At 37.3% G+C, this 18,510-nt stretch overlaps 1 protein-coding gene across 2 annotated transcripts; it reads right to left on the bottom strand.

Moving 5' to 3' along the window:
- Window positions 1-405: 405 nt before the first annotated feature.
- On the bottom strand, window positions 406-13,375 carry LOC123516067 (E3 ubiquitin-protein transferase MAEA-like). Of its 2 annotated transcripts, none has more exons than XM_045275104.1 (9): window positions 13,302-13,375; window positions 12,080-12,143; window positions 11,721-11,906; window positions 10,944-11,123; window positions 10,107-10,330; window positions 9,489-9,580; window positions 9,241-9,404; window positions 3,336-3,515; window positions 406-2,637 (listed from the first exon to the last, which is right to left on the bottom strand). In XM_045275104.1, the coding sequence occupies exons 2-9, from the start codon at window positions 12,116-12,118 to the stop codon at window positions 2,536-2,538; spliced, it is 1,167 nt and encodes a 388-aa protein (XP_045131039.1). In that variant the 5' UTR covers window positions 12,119-12,143; window positions 13,302-13,375; the 3' UTR covers window positions 406-2,535. The 2 variants fall into 2 exon arrangements, with proteins under 2 accessions (XP_045131039.1, XP_045131040.1); XM_045275105.1 differs by lacking the exon at window positions 13,302-13,375 and adding an exon at window positions 13,052-13,083.
- Between the last annotated feature and the right edge of the window lie 5,135 nt (window positions 13,376-18,510).

Below are 18,510 nucleotides of genomic sequence, written 5' to 3'. Positions count from 1 at the left end.
TGACCTGTGCATTGGATCAGAGGTTATCTGGTGTATAGAAGATGAGGGAAGAAGATTATTGCAAGGCTAAATAAAGAACACTGAAAGATAAGATCAGGCAGGAGTAACTCCTTGTATAACAGACCATATCAATTTGTGGCATGAGTAATACATATAAAAATAACACTGAAAGGTAGCACAAGTTTGGCCAGTACATTGTGTGAGTACTTGAAACAAGATATTGGGGCACATGAGTCATTGCATGATAGGGTGAGCTGCAAATGGCATAGAAGCAGCTGCTATGGGTGCCTAACAATTATTTCCTTATGAAAAATAAGTTTCCAAAGAAAGCTGCAAATAATGGAATACAAGGAGTCAAAAAAAAATGATTTCAAATTAAAATTGGAAAGAAAAAAAAGCACCATGTGAATCTTGCAAGGTTTCTCTTAAGGCTTCTTAATATAGTTCTAAAACATATGATAGCCTGCTAGGTCAGTACTTCACCTCTGAGGGCTGTCATGCCAATTGTTGGTGGCCATCTCATACAACCACTCATAGGTCCTCCTCCATAATGAAACATTATAGTACAGTGATTAAAGAAACAAATGTATTTCTTTTATGGGAAAAACTGGTTCTGATACTTCTAGTACACAAATCAATTACAAGTGACATAAGTGTATGCCCATCCAGGACCATAGAGGAAACGTATTATCAAAGTGAAGTAGTGTAGGTAACTCCTGTTAATAGCACATGTTGGCCTCAGCCTTAGAATAAGTCTGATGCATGAGGATAATTCCATGAGATTCTGTCCAAGATATTAAGAAAATAGTTCATCACTGTCTCTTGCCTGCCTTTATGTCTGCCAGGCTAACACTGTACATATTCTGGGTGAGAGCAAGTCAAAACATTCTCAGATGAATATTTTAAAAGTATGTGTAGCTGTTAGATTAATAAATAAATAGGTAAATAAATACAAGAAAACAATTAAATGTGGAGGAAAAAGATGTTGAGATACAAAAATTAGTTGAAGGTGAGTTTGTGTGAGATTATCTTTGGTTGATTTGTTTGTTTTTTTGGTTTTTGTTTTCGTTTTTGCTATGATTTCTAGGTTGCTTTTTCCAATTACAATTAAGTAGATAGCTTCCTTTCTATATAACTGAAAATTTCCCATAATGATGTTTTACTGTATGCAGCTTACAAATATCAATGATGTGCAAAAAAAAGTAAGACTAATATAGCATTTGTTGTCTTTTCAAATAATCAACACCAGAACAAAGTGCACTAGAGTTAAACATTTTGTGCCCCATTTACTTCATGATGCAAAAGAAAATTGGTAATAAAAACTATTCCACAACAAACTTTACATAGCATAGGAAAAACATGCAAGAATAAAGTAAAGTACCAAACTGCCCCTTGAAAAGTTTGATTTCATTACATTAAGTGTTTGTGCCATACAGGAACCGAAAGAGTTGGTGATGACAGGGACGAACAAGAACATCCACAAAAGGCTCCAATAAACAGTGCATCTCAAGAAGATAGGAAGCGACAGTCACTTATAATGCACACAAACACAATATCCTGAGCTCATAATGAAACATCAGAAGTTGCACAATTACATTTCTCAAAGTGCTTCTATGAAAATAACAGTTCATAAAATTCTTAATGTAAAAAAAATCCACAAGGAAGAAAATAGTACAAAATATACATCACATGCAGTCATTGTCTACACCAGAAAGTATAAACTTATATGAAATATTCTCCATGTCTTTTAACCAATAATCACTAAGCTACATTAACTGATATGTTTAATTTCTTTACAAAAAGATCTTCATTCTGCTTTGCAGAAAGAAACCCAATAAATGATACCACTAATAAGGGTTCTCATCAGCTGAAGTGAACAGCAGAAACTAAGAAAAATATATGTAGTAAAACACTCGGGCAAAAAACACTAATACAAATCTTAAGGTATCTAAATTAATAAATAATGGCAAAATATTCACTTCAGCACAATGTGATAAATGTAAAGCCTTGTTCTCAGCATAATAAAAGTTCCTTAGCCACAGCTTTCCCCAGCCTATGGAGCTTTGCATACATGATTTTTTGCTTTTTAAACACCAATAAAGAATTATTCATCTCACTAGTAAACTTGTGTCAAGATGACAAATGTATATACTTATGCCAGTATTTTATCATATAATGTCATTCATATTTAGCATTCACATGAGTGGTTGTGTTCACAGACAGTTAAGTTTACTTGACTCTTTAAAGCACAATATCTTTCTGTGCATGATTAAGATCTTTTTCCCTACATGTGCATGCATGCATGCACACACACACACACACACACACACACACACACACACACACACACACACACACACACACACACACATACACACACACACTCACAAAATATATATGAAGCAACCAAAAAAATATTTATAGACCATAGGTCTGGGAATTCATCATTACTATGGCAACACATCTGAGCAACTGAAGCCATCCACATGTCACAGGTGGGATTGCCACCTTGCTCTCCCATGCCTTCCTCACTCCTCACATGACAAACACCTTCTCAGCATCCCTGATGTTGAAGGTCTGGCGAGTTCGTGGACACACTATGGTGCCATTGTTCTCATCAGCCATCTGCTGCAGTGCCTGAAAAGGATGTGTTTCAGCTGAAGGATGCAACATACACAAGAGCACTTTTGGTATCCTCTAACTAACTCATTACCTTTTCATCCTATTACCAATTATCCAAAAGATGCATCACATTTTTCTTCATTTGATCTTTGAGAAAAAAATGTATACATTATAAGGTTTTATTTTTCAAGAATTCTGTGTTTGTAAAATATCATCAGATTCTTCTCAGACAGTGGTTCCTAACCTGTGGTATGCATACCAACAGTGATATGCAAAGCCTTTCCAGTTGATACATGAGCACTTTCAAGATCATATGCAATTTTTAGTTAAGTTAAATTCATTAATTTCTCAGAAAAATTATTATTGCCTTACACAAGGTAATCCATCATCGATCAGCTGGTGGAGAAGAAATAGATGCATTCCTCACATTAAACTGAGTTGTGTTCCTTGTTGTCAGTACATTTGTGTGTTCTACTTGTGAATAGACTGATATTTGCTGGAATTGAGTTTTCTGGAACCAGGTGATACGCGGGAACTGTATGTGACCTCCAATGGTACTCGGTTAGGAAAAGGTTAAGTTAGGTCCTAAGTATCAACATGGGACTAATAACAACTAACTCTATTACTGATAAGTGATGTTAAAGAGAAGATAAAATGGAAACATTAAGTATAAAGCAAGAGAGGAGAAAACACATTCAGTATTGATGCCTCACCTTTTGGCCATACACATAGCCGTTGGGAAGCATGAGTGGTTGGTTATTCTCATTGAGCTGTTCCCCACTGATGTGACACACCAGGCGGGACTGGGAGCAGTGGGCGTAGGGGAGCGGAGAGGCCAGGGAGTTGAGAGAGGGCTGGCACACAGGGCAATCTGGGTTGTGGCCTGTGGCTCCCTGGAATGAATCCACATACAATGTATTATGACACCTTTCCCCACTTCTTCTTGAACTCTGACACAAGCACTGATGTGTCTATATAATGCTTACATTCAATCCAATAATCTATTTATTATATGAATCATAAGTGTTTATCCAAATCTTATCTGCTGTCTTCTCTAACCTCTTCAACATAATGATAATTATTTTTCATCATTGGATCAATCGTGACATATCCAATGATGTGCATATTGCATCATGGCTGCCTTTTATTTCCTTATGTTATGGCCTATAGCAGCTGTAAGTCTACTTGAAGAGTATAGGAAGCGCTGTCCAGCTTTCTCTCATTAGCGGCACAGGCAATTTTGTTTATACTGTAGTGATATTTATATTGCATCTTTGGTGTAGGGTAATTACACCTCCACCTAGAACCTGGGTATCGTGGTGATATATAGGTAACTTTAAACCACTTGACAAATGACAAAGTTCTAAGGCGGCACGTGGTGGGATTTTAACTTAAGCATGGATGTCTGCCTGATCCCACACTTGCCACCTTATCCACTACATGCCACTGCCTCCCTGCTAAGATGATGTTTTTTTTTTTTCCTGGATACTCTATGAGATCTTTCAGAATGTAGGTCGTATATGATATGATGGCTTACTTGACTTTCATCATTATCACAAAGGTGTATGATTTACTTATACCAGGATAAGTATCGATGCACCCTGCTGGAAACAATCCAATTTTATTTATTTATTTATTTCTATGGTACCAATAAATTAGTTTACTATAAAAACAAACATTTTCTGTCACTTGTAATCTTTAGAAAATGGCCAAGAGAAGGCAAATTACAATTTTTCTCTAAAATTTGAGGGGGTTTATTTCTTAATGTACATACCTATTACGAAAAATCACTTACTATCATCATTATTTCTGTGTAGAGAGAGAGAGAGAGAGAGAGAGAGAGAGAGAGAGAGAGAGAGAGAGAGAGAGAGAGAGAGAGAGAGAGAGAGAGAGAGAGAGAGAGAGAGAGAGAGAGAGAGAGAGAGAGACCTGCCTCTGAGTCAAGTATCTTCCCACCCCTACCCAGCCCTGATATGGTGCTGAGAGCATTCTTCTCTTCTCCAGAGTGAAGAGGCTAAGTCCATGTGTAGCATCATTTTCTCTTGCTGTGTCTTTTATGGCCTGAAAAACCTCTTCCTTCCTCCACCTGGTTAGCATATCATTTGGAGCGATGAAGTTACTAAGGTTAGGGGGATGGTGAAGCTGAGTACAGATTACAGGGCAACAAGGGAAAGAGGATTGAGAAAACAAAGGCAAGATTTAGCAGATTTTTGCAAATAATTAAGACTTCCTTAGATAACAGTAAGGATGCATAACAGTGCAGTTATACTTCTACACCACACCAGCTACGAACACACATTGTCACTATTCACTCCTCACCAACACAACTCACCCATTGTTTTATTGTTTCTCTCCCATGCTAGGTACACTTTACACCAAAGTAAGACCCTTCCCTACTTCACTCTGTAATCACATGAACACCATATATTATGCAAATTTCTTGTCTTATCTAGCATATATACTCCACTGGTATGTGTGAATCTCCTACACTATGTGGTATATCTATATCATAAGATAATATAATAAAGAACATAGAAAAACAAAGAAGATAGAAGAGAAAAAGAGAAGAAATACAAATTTAGGATAACAGTGCCCAAATCACCATCAGCACCTGTTGTTACTGTGGCTTGGCCCAGCCATGGTCAGATTCAGAAGGTCAAAAGGAAATAACCTTTGACAAATGGACAAAGGGATAATGACCCAGTTGGTTATCTCAAGTAAACATAGCTTGGGACAGAGACAAGCTAAAGGAATAGTGTCCAAAGCTGACCAAACAGAGTTATTTGTGAAAGTTGTTGTCACTTGTTGTTTACTTGTTTCCAACAATATCTGAATGGTTGACCATATTTTTGGGGTGTGTCATGTAGTTAAAGTGTATTATATTATATATGTGTAACAGAAATACTGGAATTTCAACCTAATTATGAGGAAATAACTGTTGAGAGAAAAGTGTAACATCAACAAGAGAGATAAGATCCTATATATTTGAGGGAAGAGTGAAGAAGAGAGAGAAGAAACTGGAGAGGGACCAGAGAGAGACTTGAGATTCTGAGAGGCCCAGTCTGGGCTGTGGTCCCAAGCAAGATGGGTGAAATCACCTAAAATTAGAGCTTATAAGTTGTAATGCAGTCTTGAAATCAATTAGAATGGAGAAGGAATAATGATAGGATGCTTAGGTTTGCTATTTTTTATATATGTTTATGTTAATTATATGTATGTTATTTTTATCGATATGACACTGATATATTGCAGATGATATCTAGAGAACTGGAGGACCTGTGCGCCAGGCAGGTCTGTGTGCTATGTCCCATGTAAAGTCCCATAACACATAAAAAGAGTGGAAATGACGAGGCAAAGTTAAAATTTTTCCACCAGTACCTTTCCACTGTTGTGTGCACCAAAGAGAACTAGGTGGTATGTTTTCCACTATAACCAAGTTACATTGAGGTCTGCTAACTGTTTCGATAGCACAGATGAATGTCAGCATTAGTCACTACCATCTATTTTCATACAAAACTAACATAACTTGTCAATGAAATCATCGTTATTATGCCTAGCTATCAAATGGTTGAGGATAAATATGTTTAATTACAACAAATAAGGAATTGTGTGCGTAGCGTATAAACCCTCCATAAAAGGCCCTTGGAAGGTAGCGTGCCAACCAGGGTAAGGCATTACTAGGCTATAGTAAAACTAATATTGTACTGGCCCTCAGGGTGAGGCTGATAATCCATGCAAAATTGCCGTATCTCTTGTTTCTTCAAGGAAAACGCAATAACAGCTTTCTATTCAATTTAATGCATGATTTTGTTAAAAAAAAAAAAAAAAAAAAAAAAAAAAAGGGTTCGGGGACACAAGAGACATGAAGATCTCTGCAGGTGATTATGACACAAGTAAATTAAATACAGTAAAGGTGCTGGTTATAAAAGTGAAAATGAGACTGGTAATTTACATAATATTTACTGTTATGTCCTCTCAAGATACCCAATCTAACATACTAAGGTGTGAGAAGAAACATGAGATGAGACAGCATTTTATATCAGTTATTACCCCAAGCTCCACTTATTTATTGAAGATCATTGGATGGAGAGACTTTTTTTCCTTGGTGAAGCTGTACAACACACAGTAAGACAGGAAAGCGTCAGTGTGTATTTCCATTGTGGTGACCAGAGGAAAGGCGAGTTGATTTACACGTGCGTGCCTGCCCGGTAACCTGACTCCCCCCCTTCTGCAGGGAAAAAAAATAGAAAGCTAGTTTGCAATCTTTTTTTTTTTTCTCCTTTAGAGGCAAGAGGAATTACTAACTACTTAATGACAATGATTCTGATAGCTTGTGAATAAAAAAAAGAACTTAAAGGCAGGCACCAAGTGCAATAACCTGACATCCCCTAGCGTGTCAACCCGCCAGTAGGCACACTAAGTGGTCCTAACCTTCCTTCACTTATTCCATGCAGAGAAACCGCAGCGATAGAGAGTAGTGTGATAACTGCCATCATAGCAGATACAATTTTACACTACTGGTAAAACTTTCATTGTTGTTTTCTAGTCTGGATGTTTCGTAGCTGATATTGTCTGCTTAGGGTAGTGCAAACTGCCGCCTCTACTCTATATTGATTTTAAATTGAGTAAACCGCCATATGATATTTATCAATGAGTGAAGTTACGTGTCGTGTGTATTTTGTCTACGAAGTTTGAAGTATATAATTCCTAGATATATGTAGATTGAAGAGATGAAGTTGTAATTATTACCAGTGGTGAGATACATTATGTGTATTTGTGTATGAAGTTGAAGTAATTCTTATGTGTATGTAAAAATATGGAATGAAGAGAGGAAGTTGTAATTACTGTCAGTGGAAATAACAACTATAAAAATATTGGTGATTGTCATTTTACTGGTGATGTATTGAACATCTTGTGTATAAAAATTATTTACTGAGTAAACTTAGAAAATTTGCTTGTATATCTATAACCAGTTGCCAGAGAAATAATACAACATTGTGCAACAGCTTTGATCACAACAACTATCACTCATTAACCCCTTCCTTACCGCAGCCACCCCCCGATGTAAACAAAGTGTTCCTCTCCTATATCGCAGCCCCCTGCCCGTGTGCGCACGTGCCTCACGGCCAGATCTACACATTATATTTCTTTCTAACTCAGTGTTATGTACTTTTTTCTAAACATATTTTTGTCATTTTATTAATAAAAGAAAACGTAAACATAATCATAAATTGTGCACTAATCATAAATTCAGCACCACACACACTGCACCTGGTGAGGGTGGCCCTGAGGCAGTCATAACTAGGCTGCTCCCCCTCACTTGCCGAGAGGGTTTCAACACTGCTGTCACTATCACTCTCTCCTATTTCTTTTCAGGATCATAGTCTGAATCATATTCATCTGGAGAGTCTTCCAGTATATCCTCACTATCTGTCTCATAATTATGATAATCCTCATCGCTGCTACGAAGCAGGCGCCATTATCTCTAACTAGAGGCAATAGAACAGTTTCACCACGGCCGATACTAGAGAACTGATGTTCTTGGGGGGACTGTGGGAATAATATATGTCAAAGAATAGTGATTGGCTTTATAGTTTATGCATGAAAAATTAACTCCGATATTGATTGGCTAGTGGGGGGGATGGTTTTGTTACGCTGGGGTGGCTAAAAATAACGCCTCCAGTGTTTGTTTGTTTATAGTGAACCACGTGGAGTATGAAAAAAGCAAAATCCGCACTCAGGCCACGGTTATACACGGAAATGTATTGGTGTGTTACGCACGTACCACGGCAGCATCTTGCGGTACCACAAGGTCGCTTTTGCGTGTGGTACGCACGTACCACAAAACAGTCTTGCGGTAAGGAAGGGGTTAATATCTTTGGATAAACTGTACCTCATGTAAGGGGTTTGCAGGTGCATTACAACAGCAGAGAATATCTGATCTGGTTTGAATCTCTGGGAATAATGGCACTTCTTAATGTTAACTTCTCTTTCCTCAGCTGTGGCTGACTAACCTGGACTCCAAGAGTCTACCTCAGAACTGACACACATGCAGTTTAAATACTTATTTTGGATGTGATGAAATGGCTAATCAAACAATATGCTAACTATGCTGACTATTATGCATGAAGGCACCATGTACAGTACCTCTTTTTTTACTGATTCTTACAATCAGTAAATGTATTCTACTCCTCTCTAGCTTATTTCTTCACACTCTCTTAACATTTCATCATACACATTGTCAGATGCCCTTAACAAGTTCATTTTTTCTAAAAATATTCTATACATACAAGGAATAATATAACTATTATATTGAACCTGCTTGGAGAATATATTAAGTGCCTTTTCCAACATTGTCAGATATTGCTATCATAGTTAGTGTAATCATAGTCAAGAAAAAATTACTTCAGAAATCACAATAAAGGAAGGTAGTAATTCACAATCAGCCAGGGTAGTGCTTTTTAAATTTCTCCATGATGAGTTTCAGGCACTAAAATTCATGTTTCAAAGAAAAGAAATACTAGAGTACATGACTTGCAGAGAACAAAACATATCAGGACTAGCTAACTAACACAGCAGGACATCCTGATGTTGAGAATACAAGGATGAAAGACTCACCCGGTAGCAGTGAGGTGTCTTTAGGGCTGAGAGACCTGATTGGACCACAACAGAGAATGCTGACTGGGAAGACAGCTGGTACAGCTTCAGATTTTCAGCTCGGAACTGTTCAATCAGTTGGTCCCAGCGAACATTAGATAACAGCTCCTTGTATGGGCTGACATCTGTAACACAAACCTCTGTGAGTATTATGTCACAATCAAAGATGATCGCATTCAGCTTTCTTTGTTACACATTGATGAGCTTACCTGTGTTGGCTGGGAAAGCGACCAAGGCCATGCAACGCTGTATTGACGGCAGGTGTCCTGCCTCCTGCCCAGTGAAGTACTTTCTGGCATGTCTGTTCAAAAACAATACCATGTGAAGATTTAAAGAAATGCACACCATAATGGCCACTGAATAATTATAAAAAAACTTTTCATGAGCATGAAGAGTGATGATACTCTGGCCTCCAATGCTACTACTGTCTTTGCAGAAACTGAACTACAGCCATACCTGCTCAAAGGCCACCAAATTTTATGGAATGTTTACATTATGACAGAAACCAAGAAGTGTGCAAGTGTTCTAACATTTTGTTTGTCTTAGTAGGCATGTCTAAGGAAGACAAAACATTAGCTACCAGTGAGTTTCAATTAAATCATCAGTAGAGTTATTGTGTGTATATGGACAACAGAAAATAAGCCATGTGGTCATGAAACAAATATGAAATAGTCAAAATGAAATAGACATCATTCCAAAGAAAAAAATGAACAGTAACATTTATATAATTTTCCATGTGAGAAAGTGATGTACAGAGTAACTCATTATATCATATTGCAAACAAGTCTCCCCAAATTTTGTCTGAATGCACCTCCATGGCCACTCACCGGATGGCATCCATGCGCCGGTCATTCCTGATCAGCTCAATAAACTCCTGCATCCTCACGTTAAACTCCAGCGAGGAATTGAGTTTGCGCAGCTTACTCTTGTTGTCGTGGCACCAGGAGAGGCACTTGGAGGTGTCATGGCATGCGAGGGACTGCTCCACCTCCCTTGCCACCAGGAAGACATCCAGGTTTGTCAGACCCTCAATGCCACGGGAACTTGCCAGCTACAAAGGAGAGAATACTTTATTTATGTAAACAGAAATTTAGAGGCTTCTAACAGAATCCCATCCAACCAAACCATGTCCAGAGATCCATGAAGAGTCCCATCTTTCTCTACATTTTTATTTTTATTTATTTCTCTTAGTTTTTTTGTTCTCAGTCTCTTACTTTTTATTTGAATAATATGGAGTATACAAAATGGGTTATTTGCCTGAACAGAAACTATCAAACAGATAAGAAAAAAATTGTCCTCATAATTTCAAGCTAGTTACTATAACTAAAAGCTGATACTCAATATAAGAGATAAAAACAACACATAACTGACACAAATTAATTAAAATATCATGCAAAATAAGTACTAAGCATTCTTATTGTTTATGAATCTGCCAGAATTGAATCCTGTTAATTTCTATTTGCCTATTCTGGTAGTTCTTTCATGTTGCTCATACAAGAACATTCAATTCCCACTGCTCTTCTTTCCAACTCAAAGTAAAATAAAGTTAAAGTTGTCTTACACCTATGGCAACAATCTCCCTGTCATCTTATTTACAGTAAAGCTCCTGTGTTCCCTCTGTGGCATAGATGGAGGTAATTGCAGTCTGTGGCCTGACGCCTTACCTTGGTTGCAGTAGAGTAACAGCCAGCACGCAGCAAGTACTCCACCAGTAGACGGTCAAGGCGGGTTCGCTTCCACTCTGCCACCACAGATGGGCTGAGGGAGTCATGGTCCTTGAGGTGGTCCACACGCCGCTTCACAACCCGTCCAGACTCTATTTCTTCCTGAGTTGCCTCCTCAGCCTGTAAGATACCCAAGAGTTGTACTTTCTTCCTTCACTTAATTTTTGCTTAGTGTGCATTGTGAGTCAGGGACATCTACAGTAATGATTTCATTCCGCAAAAACAATATGTAGTGACTTACTGATATGTTAAATACCAGCATTTACACTCTTAAAAATATCAATGAAAGCAAGAGCTAGATATTATGAATGGTTTATAATTTCCATCTACAAAAAATTGGTTACAAGTAGTAATATCCTATATTGTTAAGGTTAACTGAAGCCTTTTAATGATTAAAGCATTTTTGTTAGAAACTGACTTGCAGATGAGAGCCAGTTCTTAGCATAATAACTGAAATATTTCCATATGACATGGCAACTTTATGTGTAGATTCTTGGCAAATTTAAAATTGGTTTGAATCTTCCAATCATAAAGTTATATTTCCATACATTCCAAATCTGAGCAAATAGTTGAATGCTGTCTTGTTACTTATGAGTTAAACAATGTTAGTCTCTCCGATTTCTAATCTCACATTTAATCTCTCATACACATGATCCCTATTCAGTAGTTTGTAATGGTTCCTGTGATGCTACATGGTGAGCTTGAGTGACTGTGTACCTTGCGCTTGAAGGAAGACAGCTTCTCCACCACCCCACCCAGTAGAGACGAGATTTGCGAGGCACTACGGTTGTCAGTAAAGAGGATTCGCTCAAGTTCTGTTACAGCACTGGTCACATGACACACCTCTCGGTCTAAGGTCTTTTGGGCCAGCCGAAACTTCTTGTTAAGGACATCATATGGAACCTGAGGAAAGATGCACCAGTCAGGCTTGAATGTATGATTTGTCACATTAACTTATAGTCCAGAATTCATGTTATGCAATTTATTATTCCATAAGGTAATAAAATATTTTCTTTTGCTTGTGTTCATGATAATGGGTATCTTTAAAATGCAACAGATTTTAAAAAATAACGCACTTTTAGGGTAGGATGCTCTATAGAAGACACATCAGCCATACTGAAAGTATCTGGATGGGGAGGCCTGCGGAAAAAAAATCAATGAATGCAACTAAATAATAAACAAGGTAACAAATTTGCATTTTAATATGACATATCTAATATTTGGTCTACTTTCCTTCACATCCCAGGAACTTTATTTAAATGATCAAAAGGATGGCAACAGTTGAGCCTTTACTTGTTTGAACCACACACTTCATCCTTACACAGTCTAGTTTTCATGTCTGACATTTACTCCTTCCTAACACACTCCAGGTAGTGACACCTAAAAATGGGAAACAAGAATAACTACAATGCCCAAAACTCCAACAAAACCACTGATTTTTTTCTGTCATCTTGCTCTCCCTCCCTTCCCAGTGCCTAAGCTATGACTGGGCACTGACTGGCTAATCATGTCACGTTAAACTAAGGGACAAGCTCTTCACTGCTACAAGGCCAAGGTTGAAGCATGGCAGTTAGCAAGAAAGAGGCACTTCTGACACCCTTAAAACAACCCTAATTATACACAGAAATTGAGTTTTAGCTATAAACTCTTTAATTGGTTGAGAGTTCAGAATTAACAGTAAAATTACTATGGACATGAGATTACTGAAACAGCAGCACATCACCTCAGGAAAGCTGTTCATTAAGGAAGCCTGGGGTACAGCACTGGACTGATATAACCTTGTACCACACCAAAGGAAGTTTGTTAAGAGATACAAACCCAGCAGGCGAGGTATCCAGGAGAAACAACACACTCAATCAAGATCTACAATTAACCAAATATGAGGAAATTTCCATACTTCACCCTGATTAAAGAACCTAACTGCAGCATTTACGTAAAACGAGTGTTTTCTTTACTAATTCATTCTATTTAATTTTATATTTTGCAAAGTCATCCAGGTGGAAAATGTGCAGGAATAAAAATATATCTCAAACATGAACAATACTAACGCTGCATGAATTTGAGCCAAATCTCAATCCTCCAAGGGCACACCCACCACCAGGAGACTCATATGCTGACTAAAATCCATTCCAAACATCAATGAACAGCACAGCCATTATATTCACCACTTAAATGCACAAAAAACACACTTTATTTATGAAGAAATTAAGAAAAGTTTCAGAGAAGTGAATTACTGTCCATTGAGTCTATGTAGTGAGGCCCTAAAGAGCAATATTGTGAGAAAAATCCGTTGTGTACCTCTTTGTGCCTCAGCTGACCAGTGTAAACAAATGGCCGCCTCGTGTTCGGAGAAGTTAGGGCGGGGCGCTGCTATTTCACAACTCATATTATCATCAGAATATAAATCAAGGCAGCCAAAATATTGTTTGTTTCTTATAATTTTGTATTTTGTAGGAGAGATGTTTCTTTGTTGTCAATACGGGAATGTACAAATATGAAAAGTGAATGAAGTCGCTAACACGATAACACATTGAGACAGAAGTTCCTGATGTGGAGTCTGCCAGTCTGTCGAAAAAGGACGGATATACAGCAATATCTACAAATATCCTCTCAACGACTACTAAATGTAAGATTTCTTTTAAAAGCTGCTACATATTTTTATAATAAAACTTTACTTGTAAGACTTACTACTAAATACAAAAGGAACTGCATACTTATGAAATTATAAACTTTACTTATAAGACTATGCAAAAGATAAAATGCCTGTGTATTTCTTTTGGAGTAGGCACTTATTGATTTTTTTATCTTCTGATTTGAAGACTAAGAAAAGCATGAACGTGGAATTTGTTATCATTTGGATTGGTGTGAACTAATTAAACCTATCTAAATCTTTATTTCATGCATTACCTCTCTGGGTTTACTGAGTTTTCACTGAACATTATAGCCACTACCTAACTAAATCGTGATCAGAAACAAACACTAATAAAAAAAAAGAAAAGGTGCTGATCTGATAAGACTGCTTTTAGATCTATTAATTTATTGTTTATTCACTTATTTATGTCTTTTTCAGTGATGGGGTGATGGCATCATTATTCTTTGTCCCTACGCTGTTGGATTCAATCTATTCTGACTGTTCACTGTATTAATCGTGGGATAAAGCACACATAACTAGGACAAGCCAAACTTCTCCCTCCATGCAATGTCCTGTCGCTTTTGGAACGTTGAAAAGCCTACCTAAGAAATAATAATGACAGAAGATGTGTTGAAATATTTGTCATGAAAACTCCCTGGGGGATATTGCTGAACTTCTGACACAGCGGGATGAAGTACGTCGCCTTAGACATCAGTAATTTGGTGAAATTTATATTCAGTTCGATTAGAATATGAAATAATAAAATGAGAGAAAGTATAAGAAGTTTTCATGCCTAGACGTGACAGTCACTGGATGTATCATCTACTGTACCTATTTCTATTTATCATCCTCATCCATAAATTTGCCTAATGTATGTACACACAAAAAAAAAAAAAAAAAAGGCAAAACACTAAGAAAAGAAGATAGAAGATAAAGCCCGTGCGGTTTGGACTTTTAGTATTTTGAAAAAAAAAAAAAAAAACGGATAAATATATTTTGAAAATTTGCCAGTTCAGTTCTACCGATGTCCTGACGCTCCTCTGATGAAAGGAAGGAAAACCGAAAACAAGTTAGAGTCACTTCAGAATCAGTACTTCTCTAAAGGGTAAAAAAAAAATAAATAAATAATAATAATAATAAATAAACAAGTAAACTCACGTAATGGAGAAAGTATATCTGATGCACCACAACAGACGTCAACATTTCGAGTGTCTCATTACGTACAAGCTCTCCCTTTCTCCCCACCACTGCCCGGCTGATCAATACCAGTATCAGTTTCAAATGTCTCTGTTCAATAGGTGGCATGCATCGGTAACTAGCAGCTCTCGTCGCCGCTTGTATTGACTCACCGGGAAGCACTCACCACTTGCCGAGCCGTGACTCATGCATGGATGATGGCGGGGTGGCGAGGTGACGGCACTGCTGAAGTTTGTGATGGATTAACCAACATTACATTGCATTAGTGCAGCGTGACAACAGTGTGTGTGTGTGTGTGTGTGTGTATGCCATTGACAGCAGACTGAAAGTACTGTACATTTTACAGTAACAACAACAACAACAACAACAACACTACCATCACCACCAACAACAACATTTACATGGGTCATAATTGTTAAGTTTCAATAAATTGTCAAATGTAAATGATAAATTAATAAGTAGGGAAAATAATTTCCAAGTAAACACTACCAATTGAATGAATGAATGAACGAATGAATGTAGGAATAAATAAATAAATGAATAATTTCTTTTCAAATCATCCTCTCTCTCTCTCTCTCTCTCTCTCTCTCTCTCTCTCTCTCTCTCTCTCTCTCTCTCTCTCTCTGTAGAGAAGCAAAAGAGAGAGAAAAAAAGATGGGGGCGAAATCACTCAAGAGGCGTTGACTGGCTCGCCAGGTGCTCGGCCGTTCACAATATGCTAATTTTTGCATCCACTACACACACACACACACACACACACACACACACACAAAAGACCTTCTACCATATTAGTTTTGGATAAGCATGAAGAAGAAGCCTATTGGTTTAGAATATAATTAATCCAAATAAGATCTAATGACATCCTATGAAATAATAGCCTGGTAATATCATACTCTTAAATATGTTTCTTCAACATTCTCCCACAAGATAAATTTCTAACAATTAATCTTTAAGTTATGTAAGTCATAGATTCCGTATATGGAGTCTATATAAAAGTATTAACTTGATGCAAGAAATGTCACTTTCCACTGCAAGCCGATTCTTTTGCCTCGATTTAAATTGTAACAAACATAAAGAAATACTTAATTTATCCATCCAACACCTTTCCAATGCTCTGTGTGAGGTAGCCGCGATGCAGCCGACAAGAATCAGCAGCATGACATACAGTACATGTACAGTGCATCACCTGCAACAGCGGAAATGTTCCATTTCAGATTCGATTTATAAACTACTCGGAGTTCTATCTAATATCTATAAATTAAGGATTACTAATAGATTTCATAAATGAAAATGAAAAGATTTTGTTGGTTAAACTTTTCAAATTGAATTTTTCATAAATCTGAGATCATGAAAATTAATTTCAAATTTATCAAGAAATACAGTGGACGTCCTGAAAACCGCCCTAAAAAGCCACAATGGATTAACAGTTGAAAACTACCGGCTGAGGGGATCCATAAGCTTTGCTATGGTGGCTCTCTGCGTCTGGCGCGGTTGGCGTTGCAGCGAGAAATAAAAGTACCTCACACTAATTATTAGAAAATATTGGCATATTTACATGACCTTTGTGTTACTTCTATAGCTTTATGCTCATGGGTAACGAATTCAAAATTAATAATAATTTGAAAAAAAAAGATAGTGTGGTCAATATTGACTTGTAAACTTCGAAATAGTAGAATGCTTTGAATAAAAATATCCACAAAGAAAAGGAAAACAAAAATTTCTGATAATTGGTGATGTAAATGATAATGAAAGGACAAGTAAATGTTGAGGATGATTTTCTCCGGGAAATAAACAAAATACATATTAGGATCAATAAAGGTGTAAAGATTATATACTGGGGCTGCACTATGGGATGTCGTTATGTAACACGCCAGTCCACGAAGCACGCAAGGAGAGTAAAAGAAAATAATAATAATAAAAATAAATAAATAAATAAATAAAAATCTCTACCTACGTTTATTTAATACTATTCACTTGTAAACTTTCATTTATTACGGATGATAAAACAAGTAGAGCATTTTGTCTACATGTCATCATAATATCATGACTCAGACGTCACGAGGTCATGTCAAGCGTATTGAGTATGAAGAAAATGATTGTTCAGACATGTCTTGAAGAATCAAAATGGTAAATGCAAATACCTTATAATTTTTTTGCTTTAAAATCTCGAGTTTCTCGTAATAGTCAATGATGGGGTACATTCAATCAAAAGTGTATTACACGTTGTGAAGTATAACTAGGGCTGTTAACATAGATGAGAGTGCTTTCCTTAGTGTTGTAGTCACCGGTTGTATCACCGCAGAAACCAAGACGCAGTCCATGAGTTTTAAGATAAAATTGTGATCCCGAAGTTGAAGTTTCTGTAAAATTACATATGTTAACGTTGTTTATTTTCACATTTCTCGTGTTTTCTGAAGATTCATGCATTTCTTGGCTTTGTTTGAAAACTTGCTTCAACTCTAATGTTCTGGAATCACAAGTACACTGCCTGGGTGTGATTTCCTTGTTGTCGATGTGCTGCTGCATGCATGATTCTGCTGGGGGGAAGGCATTATGTGCAGTTGCCCACCGGCAAGACAGGAGGTGAGAGTGTGCTGCAGTGAGCACCAACACAGGCTTGAGGAACGTTGTGCTGACGAGGTTACCGTAGGAGACATTTAGGAGTGATGGTTCTCTCTTTGAAGGAGGCGCTGCAGGACCTCGACGTGCAGGAGGAGCTTCAAACAAATCCCTCTTCATTTAGGTGATCTCAACGACCACCCACCCACATTCACACCCACACACACACACACACACACACACACACACACACACACACACTGCAGAAAACTTTTACTACCCTAACAAGATTTAACACTTAAAAACAGAAACAGAAACAGAATTCAAGAGTTGTGTGGTCTAAAAGATCGGCCCTCTGTATTTCCTTGTATTAGTCATTTATAAAACAGTGAAGCACCTAATACACAATTTGCCAAAAACTACCCAAACTAGACTGATTCATTAACCGCTTATCTTTCCACTCCTAGTCCCCTGCTTGGTCCTCCTGAACTATTACACCAAAAAATAAAGTTGAGAAATACATAAGAGAGCTTTAAAAATTATCATTGGGCCCTATTTCATTAATTATCAGGATGCACTTACCATATTGAACCTACGGTCAAAGTTAGACCTCCACCAGCTACAGTTACAGTAATTTGGGACCAAACTACTCAACAACCCAAGATACCTTCACTTCCTATCCCTTGACGAGCAGTCCACCACCACAACAGATTCGTTTGTCCCTATACCACCTCCCAGGACCGACCGTTACAAGAAAAACACAATTCCTACTATTGTCAAATTTATTGATTCGTAATCAACTTCGTTACATATGTACATTCAGATTCCTGTTTCTATTTGCACCTGAAGTACAAAGTTCCTAAAGATTTAATTTAACTCATCCTGTAGCTTCATGATTACAGGGGCTTTCATGACCTCTATCAGACCTGATTTTTATCTTTAACTGCTACAGTTGTGACATTTGGAGTTTTGCATAGGTATACTCTAGATTCCTAGAACTACTTGTTTTTACTCTGTGTTCCTTCAGTGTATATTTTCAGCCTCTCCGCTGCCTTTTGTATTAATAAACCGTTAATTTATATCGTTATTAATATTGTTATTATATCATTATTATTATAT

The sequence above is a fragment of the Portunus trituberculatus genome, chromosome 40, assembly GCF_017591435.1.
Source record: "Portunus trituberculatus isolate SZX2019 chromosome 40, ASM1759143v1, whole genome shotgun sequence".
Taxonomy (NCBI): Eukaryota; Metazoa; Arthropoda; class Malacostraca; order Decapoda; family Portunidae; genus Portunus; species Portunus trituberculatus.
The sequence above is the reverse complement of the archived record's forward strand: the minus strand, read 5'-3'. Positions and strand labels throughout refer to the sequence as shown.